This window comes from Limulus polyphemus, unplaced genomic scaffold, assembly GCF_000517525.1.
Source record: "Limulus polyphemus unplaced genomic scaffold, Limulus_polyphemus-2.1.2 Scaffold9893, whole genome shotgun sequence".
Taxonomy (NCBI): domain Eukaryota; kingdom Metazoa; phylum Arthropoda; class Merostomata; order Xiphosura; family Limulidae; genus Limulus; species Limulus polyphemus.
In genome coordinates this window covers 4944-20290 of record NW_013675503.1, presented here as the reverse complement: position 1 = coordinate 20290, position 15347 = coordinate 4944, and the positions used below count along the sequence as shown (strand labels likewise).

Genomic DNA, 15347 nt, shown 5'->3' with positions numbered 1-15347 from the left:
ACAAACTGTACTTATGCATTTTGGAGATTCTAGAGGTTAAGCAAATACAATATGAAAACTGTGTGATGGACAAAAGTATCTTTATTCTTCACACAAACCTCACCTTACACTCCAACCTGTTATAGTCAGACTGAACATCACCAATTCAGACGTATCTTGAGTAACACATCTGACTTTTTGTATACAACAAACTCGTACATTTTATTAAAAGTCTGCCACCTTTTGTGTAGATACACATAGCAACTTCAAAGCTACAGTCTACGTGAGATGTCTTGGGTCTTCAGAATTCTCAAATCCTAACTACAGAGGCAAGAAATTGAAAGATAAACTGGAGAAATATTATCAACAAAATTTGGCATTCATCCTCCTGGAGTCTTCAGCTGGTCATTTCAGTTCATACCTGGTGTACAACCCTACTACATCAGTGGGAGATGCTGTGAAGCAAGCAGATTTACTTGGTTCAGCAGATAAGACAAAAGAGGTAGCCTTAAATCTGAGTTCTTCAATCTTTGATACATTCAAGCAATCAGAAGCACTTCATTGGTAACCCACAGCAAAATACTTGGAAAATAATGGAATTTTCTCTCTAAGAAGAACTAAAAAAAAGTCCTTTACTTTATGATAATATACTAGAGAAGCAAGTATGTGGATGTCACATCTTATTCAATCCCTTGGAAGGGGCAGTGGAAGTTGCCAAAGCACATGTTGTTGTGTATAACATTGTGTCACTTGTTTCTGTCACATCTTATTCAATCCCTTGGACAAGACACATGCAGACCTGTAACGAAGGGGCAGTGGAAGTTGCCAAAGCACATGTTGTTGTGTATAACATTGTGTCACTTGTTTCTGTCACATCTTATTCAATCCTTGGACAAGACACATGCAGACCTGTAACGAAGGGGCAGTGGAAGTTGCCAAAGTGCATGTTGTTGTGTATGACATTGTGTCACTTGTTTCCTAATGCAGAGTTAACCACACTATTGAACAGATATGGCCACTGTGAAAGTTACAGTTTCTCACTAGAGTTGGAAACTACACTGGCAAGTGCCTTTCAGAAGTCCACAGAGTTGTTATCTCTTCGAATTGTCAAAAATCCACCAATGCCATTTCTTTTCCACTTTGATTTCAACAATTTTGACCAAAACACTGCATCTGGTTCAACTTACACACAAGCTATGGAATCATGCTGCAAGAGATTGGACCTCTTCTGGAGACTAAGCTCACCCATGATATGGAGAGAGAGAGAGAGGGTGAATGTACCTGAAGCTCCATACATTCAAAGGACCAGGTAGAGGTCACTGAAAATCAACATTTTGCCAACTCTCCCAGAGTGTTACATATCACAGAATCACAATCCACTGTACCAGGTGTGAAAATGGACATGTGTGGAAGCAGACACTGTTGAGAAGGTCATATACCAAAATCTTCTCTGGATCATGGCACGTTTACATAATGCCAAAACTAGCCAGGAATTACCTGCACGGGCTGGTTTTATCTCTGCCACTGGAGAAAAACCTTCCAAAGTCACAACAGTTGACTACTATCCAGTTTTCAACTGTCCAATTACAGAGTACAAAGCTATAAAAGAGTGTCTGTGGTACTCAGAAGAAGCATCCAGAGAAGTAGGCCAGCAGCATGTTATAACTATTTTTGATCTGGGAGTACACATGAAAGCTTATCCTTTAGTCTGGAAGAATCCAGAGAAGTAAAAAAATCACTTTGTGATGAATTGCTCCTTTCATGTTGTTAGTGCATATTTCAAGATGATAGGAAAGAAAATGGCAAGCACAGGGCTTTCTGATGTTTTCATTGAAGCTGGCTTAATATATTCTGGATTGCTATGTGGGGTAATGTTCTGAAAGCAGTACAACAGAGCACTGGTGAGTTATAAGATGGTACTAGAAGCAGTTGAGTGGCTGCTACTGAAGACTTTCCAGTCTACAAAACAGGGAGTTCAGCCCTTGTCAAATCTGTCAGACAAGTCTAAAAATATCTTACACACTTTACTCAATTTCCCAACCAAACAATCGCTGAATGATGAGAGGAAAGATCATGCCATAATGTCACAAGTCAAAGATTATTTGAAGTTCAAAGATGAAGGTAGAGAAGGTAAATGTGGAAAAACAGCAAAACTGTTGTTGTCATATATGGATCACATCTGCCTGGTTCCGCAGTTATTACAAGCAGCAAAATCCAACAACTATCCATTGTATGCTCACTGTCTATACAGAATGGCAGACTTGTTCTTCAGTTTTGATGGACATATCTATTCACGTTACCTCACATTTTTCTCAGGAGTAACAAAGTTAATAAGTCAAGGAGCAATCAGTGTAGCAACATCATTAGTTCAAGGGAACAGATTTCCAGTTGATAAAACCATTGAGGAAACTTTCAATAAGCACACAAAATCCCATGGCGAATCAGGAGGATGTGGTGCAGGTCTGACTGGACTACTAATGAACTTTAACTCCTATCAAAGATGGGTGAAAACAACCTATGAAAGGGCACAGTTTGTTGATGTGACCTTCACAAAAGCTGATCTGCCTTCTGAATCTCATGGTGGACAAAAGCACAAAGATCTGAAAGCCAGCAGAAATTAGGAGAAGTGAACAAAAGGTCACCAGGACCATGGAAGCAACTAAAAGCTTCTTAGATCCATTCAATTTTCCAAGTGATGATAAGCTCTATTGCATTTCCTATGGTGCAATAATGTCTAGTCATATAGAAGATGTTATGAAAGCTGAAAATCTAGGAAAACAAGCAAATGAAACATTCATCAGAGAGAGATTCCAAACCAAAGAACATTTCTTTGACCCAGTGAAAAAACTTAAACTGAAAACAATAGAAAACATGAATAAATCTGTGAAACTCAAAACCACAGAAAATAAGGTTGTGACTTACAAACAACACAGCAGTGTAGTGATTCAGCAGTTGGTCAAGTCCCAATCAAACTAAACCACTAATGTTGAAGAACTGATGAAGTATCCAAAGTCCTGTCCCTTACAGCATTGGTACTGCTGATGGTTATTTGGCAAAAATCAATAAATCTAAAGGATTTCACTATCTAATGAAGGAGGTTGATGATGTCAATCTCCCTGTTGAGTCAACAACATTGTTAGATGTAGATGGTAAGGTTGTGTTCTACTCCTTGATAGAAATCCCTGAAAACTTAAGATATCTCACAGATTATTTGATAGCCTGCTGAAGAAGATGGATCTGGTATTCAGTACTGACATATATAAAGGATCAATCAAACAAATAAAATGAGACAGACGTGGATGCAGTGACAAACTGATCATCTGGGCCAAATAACGAAAATAACTGCAAACTGGAGGAACTTCCTTCTTAACAATGAAAACAAAACACAGCTAAGTGCCATTCTCCATGATGTATAGAGTGGAAATGATCTTGCACTGAAGCTCAGAAAGAAAACTGATATCAGTCCTTGAGGGCCGTTGTTACTTCCTGGAATCAGGTGACGAGAGAACAACGAGAGAACGGAGTTGCCAACATTGTACTAAACCCAAGAGAAGGTGGACACACGAGTAATTTTGTACCGTGTTTATGGTCAGGATCATGGATATGAAGTTGTCAGCATCAGAAGTCCAGATACAAATATATTCTTCATAGCTGTACATCATGCAATGCAACTCCAGATCACTATTCTGTCTGATACAGGTACAGGAAACAATAAGAGACTCATTAATGTATCAGAACTAGTTCATGAATATTACCAAAAATTTTGCACAGCACAGATGGTTCTGCATGCTTTCACACATTGTGATACAACAAATGCCTTCAAAGGTATTGGTAAAGTGTGACCAATCAAACTGCTGCAGAAGATGCTTGCTTTCTAAAGTGTTATAGACAAAACTGGGAATTCTTGGACTGTTCCTGGTCACGAGGCAGGTTTAGAAGAACTGACATGCGCAATGTACAGAAAATCCCATTTCAAAAATGTTGATGATGTGCATTTCACCATTCTCAAGGAGAAATATGATGGTGAAGATGGGAGTGTTAGTCTGAATTGCAATATCAACCTCAGTCAGTTACCTCCATGTCAGAAAGTGTTACGTCAGCATATCAGACTAGTGTATTATCTGGTTAGAATCTGGAAATGCACCAATGTCTCAACCAGATGTACCACCACCATCAGAAGCGCACAGATGGACAGTCATCAATGGAAAAATTGAACCTCTGTGGTTTGATGGATACCAGACTGGATGCCCTTTACTTGGCCTAAAAATGCAAATATTCATCTGAAAACCAAAGTTTTGGGTATGTTTAAAAAGGTTTAAGGTATATCTTCACAAGAGATGTAGCTTGGAATTCTCATTCTAGTATAGAAACTGGGTGTGGCTACTGTCAGGGAGTGAGAATATTTATATCTTTGTTCTTTGAACTTGATGGAAGGAATTTGAAACAATTAATGTATAAATATCCCTACACACATAGTTTTGATTCCAAACATACACGTACACTGTAAATGAAGAATTATTCAACTAATAGAAACCAAAAAATTTGAATTTTTAAGTGCCCGTGCATCATGTGACAACAAAACTGAGGTTGAAAAAATGGAATTAAGTCTTAGATGTTATAAAACTTTAAATTATAACAGATATGATAATGCTAAATTTGTTAAAATACATTGATAGTAAAGTGGTTTACCTGAATTTTCAATGTAACTCAGTGAAACCTTATGAAATGCGCAGAAAGGAGTTTAAAGAGTGCACAGTAGTCAAAGTGTTAACAAATATTAGATGTTTGTTTTACAGCAATCTTGAAGATGAAAGTTTATACATAAAAACCTATTACATTTCTTCTTACAGATATAGGTTCTTTCTTAAAGCATATATACTACGAACACCATTCCAAAGTAAATTTTAATGTTTTTTTTTTTTTAATGAAACTAATGTCATGTCAGTATTATCCTGAGAAAAAAAATATATTCCTAGAAATGTATTAATACAGACATGCTCTTTAATAAAATATATAATATTACTTTCACCATAACATGTCAGTTGCACTTACCCATTAAACCACCAAATGTTATAGCACCAGAAAGAGCAGCAAAATAAATAAATATAGCAGATGCTAGACACTGGGCATTGAGACCATCACAGAAATCACTCAGATAGTATGGAAACCGGTTTTTAATGTCATTCAAGACTCCTCCAAAGAGGCGGCCAGAACGTCTCAATGGATCATAAGGTGGAGGCTTCTCCTCAGGAATAGCTGTACAACAATAATCATATTTATATATAGACACAAAAACAACACACACACACACATATATATATATACACACAATAACAAACTCCCAAAACTCCACTCATTCAACCATGAGAAAAATCTGCATAGTGAATCAACTAATTTTAAATGTAATGGATTTTTAAATATTAACTTGTGCAATACCTTTAGCCTAAAACAGTTTATTCTATTCTGAATTACACAGAGCTTCTTAGAATTATGTAAAATTGTATTTTAAATAAATTCCAGCTTCAGTGATTTAAAATAATGAAACATAATTCTCAGTACTGAAATACAAAGTTAAGGGACCACATTTTTTTAGCATCGCATTTCATTCATCAATATATTAAATACATTTACTAAAACTGCAAACACGGCTTAAGGGGACTTTCTTGACCATGACAGAGGCTCTGTATGTATTAAGAGACACTGTCCCTATTAGATTTTTAGGATTTAAAAATGATTATTTAGCTAACTGTTCCAATGCTCACACAGTGCTATAGGTCTGTAAGTAGAGAAAGTTCAAAGAATGTTTATTGACTGAAATAACTAACTTACTGTAACTTATAAAACAAGTTATTTCTTATAATATATGGGACTTCTAAACAAACTGAGTACTTATTAAATTACCACTCTTTCGTCATGAACTTTTATTGCCCAAACTATGTAGTCCAAATTAACTTTTTATTTCTCTAAAAACTGTGAAATGATAAATCTAGAAGAACTGCCAAGTTTTCATTTCTGACTAACTTCATGTTAACAATCCCCTAAAGTGACAGTATTAAAGAACATGTCTCCCCTATTTTAAGGAAGTATCATATGGTCTTAATGGAAAGGTTTTTTTTTTTAGTAGTTTTTCAGTTCTATGCATTATAACAATCCGTAATCCTCTCACACATTCCAACAAGATTTACTGAGCATTATCAAGCAGCAAAGATTAATCGATCACATTTCATAGGGAAAAAGGCCTCAGAGAGGGATATGGCAGTTGTAGTACAGTTGATATATTTATAACATATTCTATTCTACTTTCACTCATAGGTTCTCAAAATAACTAACTATTCTTTCTGTATATCTATAAATAAAAATTCATAATGGAAATATTACAATACAGTTTTTAAAAGCTACAAGAAATAAAACAGGCATCGCAAAAACGGTACATCAATAATACTTACCTGCTAAGTTGCATGATCAGATTTAAATGAAATATACTGAAAGGTCAAGCTTTACAAATATTTGTCAAAACTTAAATCCTTACTGTCTCTCTCTTTTAGTTCTTTCTTTTTCCTTTTCTTGAGCTCTTGATTTCTCTGTCTTATCTCTTGGAATGGAAGAAGAGACTTTCTTTCCCAATCTCCAGGTGGAAGAACAATGCTGTCATCCAAGAACTCATTTACAGCACAAAGAAGATCTTTTCTGTCCTCAGCTTGATAAGCAGTCTCATGAAAATGCTAAAATAATCAAATTCCCAGAATCGTTTCACACAACATCAAATAATAATAACTCGTTTGTATTTCTGGTTAGAATTTTTATGCAAAGCTACATGAGCATAGCAATGCTTAAGCTTGAACTGACAGATTAAATGAAAGGCAGCCAATCAACAACACCAACTCAAATCTGGCTGAATAGTTGAATTTCATCATCACTATTGCATTTCATCCATGGTCCAAAATGGGAAGCACATTTTTGCAGTCAAAGGGCATAAGCCATTTACTCTTATGTTCACAGTTTGGGTAGACTAATTACTAGGCCATACCTAGCATACTAATCAGTCAAAAGTTAATTTCACATAAATACTAATGTAAACAAAATGAAGCTAAAAATCTAAAGTCCAAGAACCTGAGGTGGTTTTTCAAACCATGGAACAGCACTTACTAGAATATTCAGAGGAATACTTTCATAGAATGGATAAAAAATTACTTGAATTTAGATACTTTGGTGGAAATTACTGAATATTCAGTGTGATCTCACCAAACATTTAAAACTTAAGAAAGGTTGAAGCTCAAATGATGGGTGCTAATTAATAAAGTAATTTTGGAGTTTGTGGTCATTATTTTTATAATTATTTAAAGCACAATGTAGATAAATTTTAGTCAATTTCACTAACTACAAAATTACTGAACTCAATGAAAGCGTAAAATCTGCATGAATAGCATCTTTGTAAATACATAAATATATAAAATGTGCCTAGACGTATAGATTATAAAAAATCCACACTGATATTCTTACAATTCCAGTATAACTCTTAATAGTCCTTTCTAAGTACAAAGTAGAACAAATAAATTATCAAGCCATCACTCATGGCTGGAGCAAGCCTGTAATTGGCAAGTTAGGTTAATACAATGTATGCAGGGATATATCCTTAACCCTGGTGGGGTGCCAATGATATCCCTTGATATTTTCCTTCTCAACATGGACACATTCAACCAAATTGCATGAAACTTAGTACATACTTACTAAACAGTATCTATTTGTGCATAAAACATTCAATTAATTTTACTTTATATTTCTATAAATTTTTATGCTGTGAAATTTCCAAAAATTCTGTAAAGACACTTTAAAAAAACAACATTAAAATACTTCTTTTCATCACATAATTGAATCTTTATTATTATTATTGTTTATTAGAAAGTCCCATTTTATATATTCAGTCAACTTCAACTTGACTCATATTGATTAACTTGTGTATTTTGATACTTTACCTTTCAATTGCTGTAATTATGGATTCCAGCTACATATCATAAAAAAACACCACAAAAACCTATAATTTGATCTTTCACAGTGTTTTCACCATTCCTTTTGTCAGGCTAGGTAACAACGTTTTTTGCTAACAATATTCTTGGTCAAGATCAATCTATATCTAACAAATGTTGTTTTTCAATAAACAATAAGTTATATCATGTATTTGCATTGTTTGAACATGGTAAAGTTAACAATAACATTAAATGAATACAGATTTCAGTCATCAAAGTATTTTGCCAGAGAAGAAAATTTCTGTAGCTTTGAAAACAGACAACTTAAGACAAACATTTTCAAGAATGATAAGAACATCTAAAGTTACCATAAAAAATTCCCAGATCTGTAGTTTCTTCTTAAGTTATTTAACTCTCTCAACATGGGCTTGGTCAATTTGACCGACCATGTGATCTTTTTGTACTTGTATAGTCTTTACAGATTTGATACCACTAACTTTTGATATAGTGTGTATATCTTCACAAAATTTGGCAGTCTTTCAGTAAACATTATAAGCCTTTCACATACAAAAAATCATATTTTTTAGTGAAGTATTTTCAATACACTAAAAAAAATACATTTCAAATGTTTGTTTTCAGTAAAACTTTATATATATTTTATCTGTTATCTTCTCTTCCCTAACTCTATATACGGTTGGTCAATTTGACTAACCTCGTAACCATAAAAAAATAAAATAAATCTAAGTTACCCTCCTTTTTTTTCTAGAATGACTTCAAATGTAGTGTGAAACTACGTCCGTTTATCCTAAGTAGCTTTAGACTCGTAACAGTATACATCTATTTATAATTAAATTTTATTGCACTTTGAACTGTGTCTAACTACTATTTATGGCAATGTGTGTTGTAAAAAAAAAAGTAGGGTTAACTGTCATCTACAGTTGAGAACAACAACAACAACAAAAAAGAATACTCTGGTAAGTACTTTATTTCTTGTTTTTTGTGTATTCTTTATTTATTATTATAAAAGTAACTAAAATGTAAAAATAGATATCTCTTTAGGTTAGTTAAGGTTAGATTAAGTAAAATAAATAATAATAATAATATAATAAAAATATTTCACAAGGCATGCACACAAGCAGTTTGGAGTAGCTCATGGGTAATGTAATATGAGCTGCACCTTCCCCAAGTGAAAACTAACGGTAGTAGAGCATTAAATAATTTTTATTGAATTAAATAATGCACCAAAGATCATAGACTAACAACATACAAAAAGCAGACAATTTCCTATAGCATAGACAAAGAGTTTTATAACATTTTGAATGCAAGACCTTGTGTCATGCACTGTAAAGGATACCTGGAGCAAAAGGGTTAAACCTCCCATTAAATTATGTTGTTCACTCCTGTAAAAGCTCCATTCAATTACTTTCCCACAAAACCATAAATTATTGTTCACACCAATTTATTTACTTTAAATTAACATAAATAGTTTTTAATCTGTTCTTTCCACGATATTTATATTTTGACTTGCCCCGGATTTTAGTGTTGTAAGTCCATGAGACTAGTAATTGTATGACATAATAAAAAAGGTGGGATCAAAGGGCTATAAACATAAAACCTCAAACACGGAAAGAAAATCATGGGAAAAACAAAGCATGGATAACTATAAACTAATGGGATGATTTTCTTAGCAAATATAAAACTAAAGCTTTGAGATGGGCAGAAAAAAATTTTAATTAATAAATGCATTGTTTATAGACAAGACTTAAGCTGTACAGAAATGAAACTTTGAAAAAAATTGTTTTTCATTTTTCTTTGTGAATTACACTAAAATAAATGTTATAAAAGACAAAATATCAATTTCAAAATATTTTCAAACTTAAAATTTGGTGAAATAGAGTTAAAATTATTATATTTACTTAAAGTTTGAAATTTGATATGTAGGGGTGCACACAACACCTAAAAGGTGCTTACTACTCATGGCAGGATTAAAAGCTCAAATACACAGTAATACAGAGTTTTCCAACAAAACTCACCCTGTTAGACATTAAAGTTGATATAGAACGGCCTATCTCATGATAATCCAGACTTGTATCCATAGGGCCCAATAGAACAAATACAAAACGGACTGGAATGGAAACCTGTGTAAAGACAAACAAAAAGTTGAAGAATACAAAAACTTTATACATATATTAAATTCATCTAATTTTATCCAAATTTATATGAGGCTTGAATTAAATGGTTGGTAGAACATTAAAAGTATGTAACAAATGTAAAATTCCCAAAATTATATGCACTATAGGGTAAACAGTTTGGCAGAGCATTAGTACAGAAAAAAAAAAAAAAAATTACACAGGGCAAACTGAGAAACCTCAACATAGTTGGTTATAATCTGATCTATAGTATGAAAACTAGTATTACAGCTTGTTGTCCACAGGTTAGATTAAGTTTAGATCAGGTTAATAAGCAAGTTGAGGTACTTATCTCAACTAAGTTGGTCATAACCTGACCTTCAGCAAACCTAACAAGTGTTATGGTTGGTTGTTCGTAGGTAAGGTTAAGTTCAGGTCAGGTTAAACAAATTGACATATTTACCTCGACCAACTTGGGCATAGTATGACCTTCAGCAAGTCTAAAAAATGGTACAGTTGTTAGTTCAAAGGTTAAGGTTATGTCAGGTTAAGCAAATTAAGGTATTTACCTCAACCAAGTTGGGTATAGTATGACCTTCAATAAGCCTAAAAATGCTATAGTTCTTAGTTCAAAGGTTAAGGTTATGTCAGGTTAAGCAAATTAAGGTATTTACCTCAAACAAGTTGGATATAGTATGACCTTCAATAAGCCTAAAAATGCTTTAGTTCTTAGTTCAAAGGTTAAGGTTATGTCAGGTTAAGCAAATTAAGGTATTTACCTCAACCAAATTGGGCATAGTCTGACCTTCAGCAAGTCTAACAAATGCTATAGTTGGTTGTTCAAGAAAATCCAGTGCTCCAACTAGAACAATAGTAGCTTCAGCACCTTCTGGTATCCTCCGTAAGATGCTCTGGTCTAGCTTCGGGATGTCTTCTTGGGATACACTGTGAAACATGATCTCACTCTGTTTCTGGCTCTAAAGAGTGAATAAAACAACTTAATTCAAAACCTTTCAATTACATTTTTGTTTTAATGTTATGCCTTTCCCAATCACTTAAATTACTGTGTAACAAAATGTCATACATATTTCAATACAATTACAACCCCCTCTCGAGAAGAGGGAAGATGTGTAGGTTTTGAAATCAAAAGTTGCAGGGTGTACTTAGAATTTCAACTGCTTGTAGTAACAAGTTTTTATCTATCTCTAAAATATGAAAGAGGAATAAAAGATGAACAAATTATTTATGAAACTTCTTATAAACACAACTATAACAGCAAAGTACTTTACACATCTTAAATGATGACAAGTAGCACATCACACAAATAATTATCTTTATTAAGTTCTTCATGGTTTGAAATATAGCAAATAACGATTACTATGTGATAACTTTAACATATGGTTACACAAAACACTCACTTGTTCATCATTATCAACTGGCAAGGCTGTGTCGGATGAGGCAGATCTAAAATTACCAACAGGAGCAACCTTTACAACTGGAATATCTTGAGAAGTAAAACTTCCATTCGATGATATGATCTTTGGGGACGATCTAGAATAGGAAAAAATTGTGTATTACTCTTCAAAACGAAATTAATACTAGCAACAAAACTATTTAACTGAAACATATTAATATATTTATTAATATTGGAAATTATTTTATATTAATTTCTATATATATTATTTTACCTTTCTTTTCAGTGATTTTAAAAGTCAATTCAAACAGTTATTTAGATCAATAAGGCTTAATGCAAACAAGGCCTAACAAACAGTTGATTTGTCAGCAAAATGAAACTTGAATTAATTGTGTGCAAAATGATCTAATTACTCCTAACAATTTTCAACCTGATCTTGTTCCACAACATACTTTTCTTTTCCAAATATTCTGTAATACAACTCAAAGGAAGTATAAAATGATAATGCAAGCTTTTCACATGCTTAAAAAGAAAGTCAGGACTGCAATTGTGCTAGAAGTTGTTTACAAACACCATTTTTTTCAGCAAAACATCAAGTCAAGCTTTTATCACTTTACAAAGTTTTATTTACAGATAAAACAAGTACACATTTCTAAAAACTCATCTTTATAAAACACTATATTCTGCTGGTTTATCAAGCACCATCAGGTGGATATATTTGAATAATTGAACTAAACCAGTACATGTTGCGGTAACAACAGTGACACTACATTGCTAAGCAACAAAATAAAAGCAAATTAAACACAATTGTTAAACAGAGAAGAGTTAATATATATATATATAATTTTGCACCTGAAAACTAGTTAATGGTAAGTTTTTGTTTTTCAATGAGAGCTTCTTTGATTTTTCTTCTATTTATATTATTTTTCTATGTAAAAACAAAAGTGTTTATTTTGGGCCATGTGATCAAACAAAAGGGAAGGAGCTTTTAAACATTCTTTTAACCCTTTCAACACATGTACCCCTTTACACACTTTTTGTCCAAGTCACTGTGTTACATTCAGAATTTAATTAAGTACCTTTCCTATCAATGTATGTCAATGAAATTAACCTTATATTGTATGTTATGATTCAAAGTTTTATGTTATCTAAGCTTTAAGTCCTTTATTTCAGAATAAACTTTTAAATAAACTACTTAAAACTTCAGATGTATTGTCACGTGACCTATAAGCTATAAAAATTCTCTACTTTGGCACTTCATATCTTCAATAATATAATGGCAGTTGTGTAAATGTAGGACTAGACAATAAGACGTTTACTTAACATATTAACACGCACATTTCAAAGTTCTCTGGATGGATGCAGTTGAAACAAGTAATAAATTTTGTCAACCCCTGACTGGTGCCACGCCCAACTCCAATAGATTTGTTTAAGGTTTATAGGCTACACAAAGAGATTACATATGCATGTATTTAATCATTAGAAAGAGCTCATTTTACACTATAATCCAGCAACAATTATTTTAAAATTGGTATGCAGTTTTCATCACAGAGTAATGTAACTGCCTGTAGTATTGTTTGCTGCTTGATCTACTATAGCACTTATGGTTGTTTCTCACCTAAATATGTTCTAGTTAAAGATACAGTTAAATTGTATTTAGGTCTTACTTTTATATTTCAGTTAATTATGTATCATTTATGTTTTAAAATGCATAACTGAATGGATTAAACATTTTTAAACATACATCAGTTCTCAAGGCTTACAATATTACATGATGCACAAAAATTTTGTCACAGGGTTGCACATCTCCGCCAGAGAGTACCGTTAACTAGTGTTGAGATGAATAATAAATGGTAAAGGAAATGAAAGAAAAAATAAAACATTAAAAATTTCCAATATGTGAAAAGGAAAAGACCTGATATTACAAATAATCAAAACAATATCTTTAAAGATATTCTATAAAAAAACTAAGGTATGTACTTCTTTTCTATTTCCTTGTTTTAATCATTTAATTGCAATGTATGGTGATGATAACAGCTAGAGTTAGCGATTTGGTAGAGAAAATGGAAAAATTAATTATAAACATTTACCTTAAAAACGTTTGATATTCATTTAGGAGGTTCTAGAGGTCATGCAAATGAAATATGAAAACTATAAGATGAGCAAAAAGTATTTTTATACTTAAAATGAAAATCACTTAGCTCTCGAGTTATTCAGAGTTTAAGTGCACATAACTACTATATATAAATAACATTTTTATTATAAAGATGTAATTAAAATAATGTCTTTTTTGTGTACAAGATATCATCTTTAACAAAATATTACCAGGTTTTGTGAGTATATCTCAAAGTTACCATATGTAATGTTGCATAAATGTCCTTCCCCAGTCGAGTCGAGGTGACGTGAAATGTATCACCCCATTGCAAAAGGGTTAATATTAAAGACACTTGTTGGCAGGTTTATCCAATCTAAGTATTACCAATCCTTTACATGTGATGTTAGACAAAAATCCTGAAGTGCCCTTATCAACAAATTTGTGCAATACAGTTTGTCCTAGTTTCTTTTCTGCTAAGAAGCAAAATTTTACATCTAAATCCATGTTGTATTCTTTAATTTATTTTAAACCATGTTTTGTGGATGGCACATTAAATCCTAGAAATATATGGTGTAATATGATAAAAGTTTTGTTTTTATTATTATTATTTTTTTTTTTATAAGTCATTGGCGGTATCATCAGGTTACAATTTATTTTCTAGGAATTATAGTTTTATTTATAACTGTGAGAGGAAACATTGTTTTGTGCTTTATGTTGTGACTTCAATATATTTATCTATTTTTTAAAATCCTGTTGAGAAGAGCAAATATTTTTAGCTGTATGAAAAAGGGTCTTTATGATCCTATTTGTTGTATAGGATCATAGAAAAATTCCAATGAACATAACCTCATGAATGTGTCTCTAAGAAAAACAGTCGTATGAAATACATTTTCACTTTTTTCAATAAAAATATTTAAGAAAAAGAAATTTTTCATCAACTTCATTCTTAACTGTAAACTGATGTTGAGATAAAATGCATTAAAACTCTTTAGACAATCAGTTTCCTTAAAGATTGTACATAACAGATCCAGAAAACTGGAGGATTGAGTGAAGTAGAAATGGCAATTTCTTCAATCCTGATCATGAATAAATTAGGTGAACCAGGAATTCCTATACTTAGACTATCAATCTGGTCATAATAAACATTCTGAAATAGAATACTTTCACTAGAAGTGGAAAAGTGAAAAACATTCTTTGATTATAAAACATCTAACAACGATCTGAAAACATTCCAAAACACAATTAACTCCTTCAGCTGACACTTATTTGAACAGATCATTTAAATCAAACCATAACAATCTTTTAATTTTGTGATGAAAGATTTACAATTTTTGACAAAAGACGAAGCTTTAGAGATGTAAGGGAAAAATAGCCAAGCCAGGAATTCTCTGAGATTATAACCTTTATAAGCAAGAATTAGAGGTCGTAAAAGAACATTTGGCTTATGGAATTTTGGTAGGCCATATTTTTGTAGAATAAGAAGGTCGTAAGAAATTTAACAAGTCATTGGAAGGTTTGTCAAATTTGTTCAACTATAGTAAACAGAATTTTTGGTCATGTTCTCTATTGGACACTAAATCAGTTTCTAATTTCACAAAATGAACTGAATCCTTTAAACTAGCATACATGTCACTAAGACATCTACAGCAACCCATGAAAACAACAATCACATTTATCTGATTTTAACTAAACAAGGTTTGATCTTTTTTTTTACATATAGAATGTACGCTTTTTAATTCTTCTTGTTTTAAATTGGGTATTAACTC

At 32.4% G+C, this 15347-nt stretch overlaps 1 protein-coding gene across 1 annotated transcript in view; it reads right to left on the bottom strand.

The window, feature by feature from the left end:
- Positions 1–5011: 5011 nt before the first annotated feature.
- LOC106476134 (anion exchange protein 3-like) overlaps positions 5012–15347 on the bottom strand; it is a 15156-nt gene continuing 4820 nt past the window's right edge. Inside the window, exons 2-6 of the mRNA XM_022380079.1 lie at positions 11491–11623; positions 10852–11049; positions 9977–10081; positions 6509–6701; positions 5012–5235 (exon numbers count right to left, since the gene is read on the bottom strand). Coding sequence (XP_022235787.1) covers positions 5018–5235; positions 6509–6701; positions 9977–10081; positions 10852–11049; positions 11491–11623 — 847 coding nt within the window. The 3' untranslated portion in view covers positions 5012–5017. The remainder of the gene's footprint in view (positions 5236–6508; positions 6702–9976; positions 10082–10851; positions 11050–11490; positions 11624–15347) is intronic.